Source organism: Seriola lalandi, unplaced genomic scaffold, assembly GCF_002814215.2.
Source record: "Seriola lalandi dorsalis isolate HSWRI2012SDOR001 ecotype SW California unplaced genomic scaffold, Sedor1 jcf7180002054058, whole genome shotgun sequence".
NCBI lineage: Eukaryota > Metazoa > Chordata > Actinopteri > Carangiformes > Carangidae > Seriola > Seriola lalandi.
This window is the reverse complement of record NW_019524611.1, coordinates 10,934-21,902: the sequence shown is the minus strand read 5'-3', so window position 1 is coordinate 21,902 and position 10,969 is coordinate 10,934. Positions and strand designations below refer to the sequence as shown.

The following is a 10,969-nucleotide window of genomic DNA, read 5'->3' as shown; positions in this document are numbered from 1 at the left end:
AATAAAAAAAAGGAAGGGGTGTGAATATTTAGAAAATCAACGTGTTCATACTTCCAAACCCTGCCTATATGTATGTGTCCCTGATACATGAAATATAAAAGTTTTAGTATTGTTTACTGCAGCAGGTGCTGTGAGCAGCCAGCTGAAGCCCTTCACGCATGCGCAGCCTGACAGACCTGACAACAAGCTATCGGATGTGAGCCTCTGATTCTGATGATATGGGCACAACGCTGACATTTAAATTCCTTGGATAACCTAGCGTCATACGAACGAAGCCTTACAAACGTTTTATTATCACTATTCACATATTATAATCTCCCTTCTGCAATCACACTATGCCGGTAAGTCGCCAGGCCTCTTTGCATTTTTTGTTTTGTTTGGAAAGGGGTTCCACCCTTCCTCCGACCTCACTGATGTGATGCTAACCGGTTAGCACCGTTAGCTTACCAGCTGCCGTTCTTATAAGGACATTTTACACCGTTCACAGCGCTGGCTTTTGCCAGTCACCACAAACCATTTAGCACGAATTTTTAACCACAAGGAGTTTTGACTGGAATTTCTTAAATTAGCTGTCTGTGGTCAGCGGTTTTAACATAAGCGATTGCCTAGCAACCTAGCAAACGGTAAAGCTGATAACGTTCAAGTGACTGTTAGCTAGCTTCTCGTTTGATGTTTTGTCCGTCTCACTTAACAATCTACCAGCACACACACAGCTAGGAGTTTTTAAAATTATTTTTACCTACAACAGTTTGCCAACTATGCTATATGCCCATGTGGGTTAACTGAGATTGTAGTTTTAATAGTTAGTTGTCACTACACATTATCTTACATCTCATGATATGACTATCTCTTATTGCGTTCCGTTTTTTTTACAGAGCAATAAGCTTGAGAAACCTGACAAGCAGGAAGTCAGTGATAATGTCAAGGTGGTGGTGAGATGTCGTCCCCTCAACCAGAAAGAGAAGATGATGGGCCACAAACAGGCCGTCATTGTGGACGAAATCCGTGGGACCATAACAGTTAACAAGCTGGAGACTCCTCAGGAGCCTCCCAAGACCTTCACCTTTGACACTGTGTTTGGACCAGACAGCAAACAGCTTGATGTCTACAACCTCACAGCCCGCCCCATCATCAACTCAGTATTAGAGGGTTACAATGGTACATTTAATGTGACATTGCCATTCATTTTTATCAATAAATCATTGCTGTAAAATCAGAATCCTCAGTGTTGGACACTGACACAGACATACATTTCATAGCCTCTTTTAAGTGTAATCTTAATTAGATAATAGGGATAATATAATAATTGCTATTGTTTTTTTAAATCTTCATTTCCATTTTCCATACTGGCACCAGTGGTGTGATTTTACACTCTGCTGTCCATTTCAGGCACCATTTTTGCATATGGACAAACTGGCACAGGAAAAACATTCACCATGGAGGGTGTGAGAGCAGTGCCAGAACTCAGAGGGATTATCCCGAACTCCTTTGCACATATTTTTGGTCACATTGCCAAGGCAGAGGGAGACACCAGGTAAGAGAGTAATCAGTCAGTTAACAAAAACAATTTTGTCCACACAGAAGTTAGCTTCCCCCCTCAGTCCAGCCAACAATTACCACTTAAGTGTTTACTTGATTGCGAAATAAAATGAAGGCTTTGGTGTTGTGTTTATATTTCTAATATGCACACTCCACCATAAGCAACATTTGAAGTAAAGCACTCAGCATGGCACTTACTACTATTATACTGCCCTGTTTTTCTACTAAAACTTTGTTATGGAATGCGATTACCAGAATAAAATGCCCCATATAAACACTGTAAACAAGTGTGATGAGTAAAACATTTTTCATTTTCGGTTTTTCATTTGTAGTTTTACATTTATCTGACTTTTTATACACATTTAACATTCACAGGTTTTTGGTTCGTGTTTCATACCTGGAGATTTACAATGAGGAAGTGCGGGACTTGTTGGGCAAGGATCAGATGCAGAGGCTAGAGGTAAAGGATATTTAAATTTGAGACCATGACAAACACAAGGTTTATAACACCTTAGTTTCCACTTTTTATTGCAAGCAGTTGAAGTACAGTGAATAACCTTAAATGGTACAAAGGTAAGCAGTAAACTACCTAAGGTAAAAAAAAAAAAAAAAAAGGTCTAGGTCACCAAAAACTGAAAAATCTTGGTTAACTTACAGCAATGGAAGTAAATGAAGCCTTGAAAGTTAGTGCAAACACTTCCCTATAGGTGATGACTTAGAAACCCCCTGTCTATACAAAGGCAGTGTTGGAACAAACTGTCTTACTACACCTTCTGATGCATTATACAATACTGTACTGCAGGAAGTAGTACTGTATATTGCTATCATAATGGTGAGGAAAGACAAGTAAAAAAGGAAGGCAGACTGGTTGGTCAGAGGTTCATTCTACAGCAAGAAAATCACCCAAAATATTACAAAAAGAGAACTAGACGGTGGCTTCACATGATTGAAGAGCAGCACAGTCTCCAGACTTAAACCCCATTGAGCTGGTTTAGATGAACTGGACCGAAGCTGAAGGCAAAGCAAACTGCGAGTGCAACACATCTGTGGGAACTTTTGCAACAGTGTAGGAAAGAACTTTCCAGACATGATTCATTTCCATTGTAGAAGTAACAGCATTAGGGTGTTCAGCTGCTTGATGAGTCAAAAATTTTGATCAAATTTAGAATTTTTATTTCTTTTTTTGTTTTAAAAATCTTTATATTTATTTCTTCTGTGCTTTAATTTCAGAAACACTGAGACATTGCACAATGTAGATTTCAGTAACAACTGTAAAAATATAGGTGTTGCGAAAACTTTTGAACTTTTTATAATGTAGAGTTCAATGATTAATAACAAAACTGTCATGGAGGTTGTAACACTGCAGTCATTTTTCCCAAATGTGAACACTTGTAAAGGTAGCTGAACAGATTTCTCGTATTATTGTACAGTTTTCCATGATAAAGTTCTATTTTTTCATTTAAGGTTAAAGAAAGGCCAGATGTTGGTGTGTACATCAAAGACCTCTCTGGTTACGTTGTGAACAATGCTGATGACATGGACAGGATTATGACACTGGGGCACAAAAACCGTAAGTAGAACGACTTATTGCAAAGACAGAAATGGATGCCGACAAAATCAAATATCAATTTTTAATTTAGATATTTACCTATGGCATATGTGGTAAAATCACAAATCACATAATGTAATCTTTCATTATATATGATATTGTGTGGATTTAGCCAACTGATGTTCATAAAATAAATTCTTTATTTAAAATATAATACATAGAAACTGTTAAGCTATGTGCTTATGTGTAAAAATACTTAAGATGCTGTTAAAAGTCAGAAACTGCTTGAACAGAAATTTGATGAAATTAAGATAATGATAAAAAAAAAATAATCATTTCATCTCACATTTGAAAGTTCACAATCGTTTATTTCACTATGTTTAGGGTCTGTTGGTGCCACAAACATGAATGAACACAGCTCTCGCTCTCATGCTATCTTCACCATCACTATCGAGTGTAGTGAGAAGGGTGTGGACGGAAACCAGCATGTGCGCATGGGAAAACTTCATCTGGTTGACCTGGCAGTATGTATCTGGGCAGAAATTTCATAAAATAAACTACTTCCTAGAAAAATAGATGAGACTGATGTAAATACAATATGTGTCTTGTCGCCCATGATTTACCTAGCCAGCACCAATGAATCTAACACCCTCCCCCTCCTACAGGGTTCAGAAAGACAAGGCAAGACTGGAGCCACAGGTCAGCGTTTAAAGGAAGCAACAAAAATCAATCTCTCTCTCTCCACACTGGGTAATGTCATCTCTGCCTTGGTGGATGGCAAGAGCACACACGTCCCTTACAGGAACTCCAAACTAACCCGTCTGCTGCAGGATTCACTCGGAGGAAACTCTAAAACCATGATGGTACAGTGAAAGTTTCAAAACAGCACTAGAAACGTGTACTAGAGTTGCACAAAAACTCTGGTCTTCTAAGCAACAAATTTCAGAGACCAATAAATGTGCAAATTTAATGCGTCAATGTGTAAATTCAAACCATTTTGCCATACTCGACATTGACATTACTGTTTTTGTCTCACATTTAAATTATTTTTTCTTCCCACCAGTGTGCAAATATAGGCCCTGCAGACTATAACTACGACGAGACCATCAGTACCCTCCGCTATGCCAATAGGGCTAAAAACATCAAGAACAAAGCCAGGATCAATGAGGATCCCAAGGATGCTCTGCTGCGCCAGTTTCAGAAGGAGATTGAGGAGCTGAAGAAGAAACTGGAGGAAGGTAATGAGCTCAACAGTATAACAATAATTATGTAGTATGGATTACAGGGATTTTTTTTTAAAGCTTTGCAAATTTACAGCACACATATCTGCTCTATAAATCACTTGTCCAGAGTTCTCCTTTGAGAAAAAAAATCAAACCATTATGGAGGGAGAAATTTAGATTTTAGATTTTGTGATGGCGCCCCTTGGTTTTGCATTATTTTGATGGACATCTACGTCGATGGGAATCTTATTTCAGTACAACCAACTCTTGCATAAAGCAGTAACATCAGGTTTCTATCATAGGTTGAGTAGACGGTAATGCTCAATCAGTCAGTTACCCAACACAAAAGCTCTTAATAATAACCCAGATTAGCTCTCCTGCTCAATTCTCCTTCTTGTAAGTAGAACACACATCTGATCCTCCACCTTATCACGTTGAAAGAGCGACCAAACAAATATTCATTGGGAAAAAGTGCACAGCTAACCTCAGTTTAATGACTAGATAGCTAATGAGCTGGTTGGCTGCAGCTGGTTAGCTCCATTAGAGAGCATTTAAACGCACCTGAAAATATCGCTTCGGTCTGGTTACATGCTGGTGTGGTTCTTTCTCTTTAAAATCACTGCTAACAGCACACTGTCCGCCCATGACTTGTAGCTACAGTGCAGGTTTGTTTACTTTGTTACTTTTTCTCCACTGGCACTAGCTTGCCACCTGCTGTCAATCAAACACTGACATACCCCTCCAGCCGGCTGGGACAAAAAGCAGCATTTCTGATATTTCCTCAAGGACTTTGAAGACTGCCATAGTATTTTAAAATGTTGTTTTGTACGATTCTAGGTGAAGAGATCTCTGGCTCAGAGGGCAGTGGATCAGAAGAGATGGATGAAGGTGATGATGACGGAGGGGAGGCAGGAGAGAGCCGCAGAAGAAGAAGAGGTAAGAATTTTAGTACTGCACGTAAGATTCAAGGGTGCAGTGAGTTGGAGCAAGTGACTGAAAATCTAATGACACGATCTTGTACGCCTGTGAGGAGTGTTTTTTCATGCTATGGATTTATATGCGGTTTTGATAAATGGTTGTATATATATCTGTAAAATCTAGTTTCGTCTCTTATCAGAATGTTAATTGTAATATGAGTCAGCATTAAGTTCATGTGATAATTATCAAGCTTAAGTTGCTTTTTAGGTCAGTGGTTAACCTCTACTCATGGTTAACAGGCTGTCATAAACATAACCCTTTTCTCATTTAGGAGTTCCCCTTATATGCTTACCCTGTACTCTTTTATAAGTGGAAATGGTTTAATAGAGATGAACAACCATAATTAAGTCATCACATTGTGTTGCAATGCTGACAGGTTATGTTACAGGTTGGTTATACTGGTCTCTCTTTATTTGTCATTGTTATTCTTTCCAGTACTTTAGTATTGGGTTATTCTGAATTAATAATAACCAAATCATTCAGCTTCTGTGAGTATGGTGTGCAGTACTGAATCTTTAATTTGCATGTGTGTACCCACAGCTGCCTGATTTGTTAGACCTACATAAGCACCTACATTTAGCTCTCCATCTATATGTCAAACTGTTTCTCACTGTGGAGTTGGTGGGCATGGTGCTTCCTATGCTTTTTTCCAGACAGCAGCAGCAGCAGCAATAGGTCAGAATTTGCCTGCTCCTCCTCAGTGTCACCACCCACTGAGAACAAACCTCAGAATAGTGAGTTGGAGCAGCAATCTGCTCTACCAACCCACCTGCCCACAAACTTAAGCCCCTTTCACACATGGAAGCCACATAACTGCTGGTTTTAAATATGAACACAGGGCAGTGTTTTTGGTGTATACACTGAGCTCTTCTGTACAGGAAAATACAATGTTGAGTGTTGTTATCAGTTCTGTCACTGTTGGAGGATATCAGGCTGCAAAAAATACCACCACAGATTAAGAATGTATCAGTTCTCATATTGCACAGGCTGTCTAAATGATTAGAGAGGATGTCTTGCAATTCATGGGCTGTTTATCTTCATGCCTTAGTTGTTGAGCACTGATAGTGCTTTGTTAGGCTTGCCCCCACTTTAGCATTCCCAATAGTTGTCAAAACACCCTGTAGCTCCCCTTGTCAATTTTATCAAAAATTAAATATGACATAGTCTGTCAGTTTGTTTTTTCTCTCTTCATCTCCTGATTTGCTTGCATGCTGTCTGTAGCTTTTGTAGTTAAACAATTTTTCAGTTTATTTTGTGTAAACAGTTGAAATGACTGAAAGTTGAAAATCAAGAGCAACTTGACTGATATGTTTTTCACTGTGTATGCAGGTGGTTTTTAGGGGGATTTCCTGATTACTTTGGTTTTGTCTAACACCTAAGTCATTTGTAGTATTTCCTTTGTAAAGTGGTTGACATCATTTTTCACTCTAGTGTTTATTATATAGTATGTTAAGTAAGTTTCAGAGCTCTCTCAAGAAGGGCGCAAACAATCAAAAGATGTATACCGTAATACTGCAGGCCTGGATGAAAAGTTTAGATTTACCTAACATCAGAAAACCCATTTTTGGGACATATACGGTCAAGGGAGGAATTGTTTTTTGGTTCTAACTTAGATCCTGTTGTAGAATCTTGAATGATTTTAAATTAATTATTTTTATTTATTTTAAATATTATTTAATTTTTTTAATGTATTATTTTAAGCCTTGATCAGATAGTCAGCAGTAGAGAGATCACAGGGAGAGGGAATGATGAGGGAAGAGAGAGATAGGGAATGACAGAGCGCACATAGGCTTAGTCCTAACTGCAGCTGCCATGGCAAAATGGAAATATAAGAAAAGGGATAGGGAATGACATCAAACAAAGGTCCCGGGTTGGACGCGAGTCAGATGTTGTGTGTCATGGTCACTGCCTTAACAACAAGACCACCAGGGTTCTCCTTTTAAAGGATTTCTTAAAATCTTTTTTCCCATATTTATTACATGTACCCCCTGTCTGTCACTGTGTCAGATCCAGATCTAAATGAGCATGCATATTTTATTATTATTATTTTGTAATTTAAGAAGGTTGTGCAGCCTAGGAAGAGTGAGAGGTGTACTCTCTGTATTGTGTCAATTATTTTATTGACATTTGAGCTGTCCTACATCCTAGGTAGGCAAATAAGTGAACTTTGAGAATTTATGGATTACACTGCATGTGTGAAAGGGGCTTTATACTTTCCCTTTGTAAGCCTATGCCTCTCTTGTAGACACAGTCCAGACCCCCACCCAATCCCCACCCCCCGCTACCGACAGAACTCCTGTATTGTTATGTCCCAAATACATATTGTTAGAATTAACACGAAAATGCTTGCAACCTTGCAAAGATGTTTTGGAACAGATCCCTGAATTCACATTGGACTGTTGCACAGTTGAGCCAATCCTTCTAAAGGATTGACACTTTCCTACAGTATAAGACACAGTACATTTTGTCTTACTTTTTTTATGCATGACCTAAATGACAGTTTTGGCATCATAGGCTATTTCTGCACAGTAATCTCATCAGTTTCAGTGTACACCTCTTCCAGACTTTATTATGTAGTCTGTAACTACTGTACTCCAAAGATACAATTCACCTACATCATGTTTCATCATGTGAAGTGATTTATTTTTTATTTCCTGCCATTTTTAGTTCTCTCTATAGTTTGATTTCTCTTCCCACTCCTTTCTTATATGTGGTTTTCCACTTTGTAGAGTCATAAGACTTTTGAGATTAATCTGTAATATGTTGTCTCTCTTTCTCCTCCTGGTGCAAATGCCGCCTGTCTGACTTGCTATACACCTCTTAATTCAAGAAGAAAGAGGTTGGTGTGAGAATCTACATGGTCCTCCTGTCTGGTAGCAATGGTGTCTCTACTCGCATAAATTATCCAGATGGCCGCCATGTGTTTTTAATTTTTAATTTTCACTCATTCTGACTAATCTGATGACAGGCTCACTGCCATGGGTATCATGTTAAATATCCTCCTAACCTCCATGTCATTCAGAGAATCTTGACAGCTGCCTCTATTTTAAATTTTGCTTACACTAACAATAATTATTTAATACTGTGCATTAGCAAGTCAGAACTTTGTGCAGCTGGATCTCACTGGCACTCACTGTTAGGACTGAGGTTCCTTCCGAAAACTCATAAATTTGACTTCTGTAGTGCAAATTTATGAACTAAACTGCACAGATTAAATAATACTAATGCTGATTAAAAAAAACACAGTATAAAATGAATGAATCTGCATTCCAATCATTCTAACCTATACACAGAAGGTACAGCTAAAACAACCTGTGCATTAAAGACACTATGGTTCCCTGTATGTCTCTCTTAAGGGAGGAAGAAGGTTTCTCCAGACAAGATGGTGGAAATGCAGGCAAAAATTGAAGAGGAAAGAAAGGCTCTGGAGGCCAAGTTGGACATGGAGGAGGAGGAGAGGAACAAGGCAAGAGCAGAACTGGAGAAGAGGGAGAAGGACCTGCTTAAAGCCCAGTGAGTCCACTAAAAGAAACATATTTTTGGATGAAATCCTTGAATGTGGTATACACAGTATTGCAAATGAAATAACTTGTAATATTTTCTTTCATTGTTTGTGGACCTTGCGGTATGAAGGTTTGTCCTGTATACCCTACCTCCTAGTTATCAGTAATATCACTCATTTAATACCTGATCTTCCCCTACCTCTTAGGCAGGAGCACCACCTTCTGCTGGAAAAACTGTCGGCTTTAGAGAAGAAGGTGATCGTGGGTGGGGTGGACCTCTTGGCCAAGGCTGAGGAGCAGGAGAAGCTCTTGCAGGAGTCCAACAATGAACTTGAAGAACGTCGCAGGAGAGCAGAGCAGCTGCGGAAGGAACTAGAGGAGAAAGAGGTAAGTGTAGATGACAGTTAGCAATACCTTTTTTTTTTTTTTTAAACTGTCTGACAACCTAGGGCTAATTAAACTCAACTAATAATGAGTATTTATATTAGTCATGTCATGCTGGGAACAGCACCTGCAGTGGATTACAGGATATGACATGAGAAACCACCATCTGCAGTCTACAAAAGCCAAGGGGCAGGTTTCCTTTCAGTTTGAAGAGATGCAAACATCAGGATTCGAAAACTATTTATAATATGTATGAAAAGTTTTTCATATCTGCCCCCTTCATCTATAGAGGTTTTTTAAAGTCACAACCACAGACCATAGGTTGCTTGCAGGAACTTCCTTCTGCATAAACATTGAAAACCTCTCCCTCTTAAAACAGCAAGAGCGTCTGGACATAGAAGAGAAATACACAAGCCTGCAGGAGGAGGCTCAAGGAAAGACCAAGAAGCTGAAGAAAGTATGGACCATGCTGATGGCTGCCAAATCAGAAGTAAGCACAACACTGAGAGTGATCATTTAAAATCCCCTGTCAGGGCAGCAGGGTGGTGTCATATGAAGGGACAATCATACAGTACAGGACATTTACAGTCATTTGCACCAAGACTGTTGGAACACTGAATTCCTATTCAAAATTTAATAATATATTTCTTTAATCAGAGTAATTGTAAGATTAACTATAATTTATGAAGTCAATCCATGTCTCTAGTTAGTTTTGATTGATCAGGTGAAGAGACGATAATGATCCATAATGTGGTTGTTTTGTTTTGTCTGTTAGATGGCAGATCTACAGCAAGAGCATCACAGAGAGATTGAAGGTCTCTTGGAGAACATCCGCCAGCTGAGCCGAGAGCTTCGGCTCCAGATGCTCATTATAGACAATTTTATTCCCCAGGAATACCAGGTGTGTGTGTTTGTTTGTGTACTTGCATGTATAGCACTGCGGCTCTGTCTAATTTTCAATACTTTACCTTATACCTATAACTTCAGTTGTTCCTCATATCTGTGCACACAAAGAAAAGGCACTAAATTAAATAAAAACATTAGTGTCTTTTTCTCTGGTAGCATCACGGTTTTTCTGTACTAAAATAAGATCCAGTTTGGACATCCCTTTAGAAGGACAGTCTAGGAGGACAGAATAGATGGTACATAGAGAATATGCTTCAATTAATTACATTTTTAGAATTTACAGGTTTGAAATGTAACTACTAAAACCTCAAAATAAACAGCAGCTATAAAAAAACACATTTCTAACAATCATTTCCTGCAGATGGCACATGTGTCCAAATTAAATAAGCTCTTTTTCCTGTCACTGTTGCACATTGAATGAACTTGCTGACACTGTAGATCTGCAGCTGGATGATATAAGCTGTTTTTCGGGTGCTTTGCATGCATGACAATATCTATTCTTGTTCATAGTCTTATATTTTCTCATATTTCCCTGTGTAGGAGATGATAGAGAATTACGTGCATTGGAATGAAGACATTGGAGAATGGCAGCTGGTAAGATCACTTGGCATAACTCTTGCACACACTGTGGTTTGTTCATTAACATCAACTTAAAAGTGCAAACTGAGTTTAGGACTACTTCTCAGTATTTTGTGTTTTTGTATCTTATCTTTCAGAAATGTGTGGCATACACTGGCAACAATATGAGAAAACAGACCCCTGCTCCAGACAAAAAAGAAAAAGATGTGAGTTTTTGTGTAATGGCTGATGCAAATTTTTTCTTTTTCCTCATTTACAATGTATTTTTGACCTCTCTCTTCTGTCTGTGCCTCCCGTAGCCTTTTGAC

At 38.7% G+C, this 10,969-nt stretch overlaps 1 protein-coding gene across 1 annotated transcript; it reads left to right on the top strand.

Annotated features, from left to right (window-relative positions):
* Nucleotides 1-182: 182 nt before the first annotated feature.
* Nucleotides 183-10,963, top strand: kif3a (kinesin family member 3A). The gene is made up of 15 exons (XM_087173136.1): nucleotides 183-341; nucleotides 876-1,158; nucleotides 1,390-1,534; nucleotides 1,915-1,999; nucleotides 3,004-3,109; nucleotides 3,473-3,612; nucleotides 3,754-3,951; nucleotides 4,152-4,326; nucleotides 5,149-5,247; nucleotides 8,646-8,802; nucleotides 8,999-9,179; nucleotides 9,556-9,666; nucleotides 9,952-10,077; nucleotides 10,623-10,676; nucleotides 10,799-10,963. The coding sequence occupies exons 1-15, from the start codon at nucleotides 336-338 to the stop codon at nucleotides 10,958-10,960; spliced, it is 2,028 nt and encodes a 675-aa protein (XP_087029262.1). The 5' UTR covers nucleotides 183-335; the 3' UTR covers nucleotides 10,961-10,963.
* Nucleotides 10,964-10,969: the final 6 nt, after the last annotated feature.

Coding starts and splice junctions, on each gene's coding strand:
- kif3a (XM_087173136.1), top strand. Junction 3,613..3,753: donor TTCATCTGGTTGACCTGGCA/GTATGTATCTGG, acceptor CCCCTCCTACAG/GGTTCAGAAAGACAAGGCAA. Junction 9,180..9,555: donor AGGAACTAGAGGAGAAAGAG/GTAAGTGTAGAT, acceptor CTCTTAAAACAG/CAAGAGCGTCTGGACATAGA.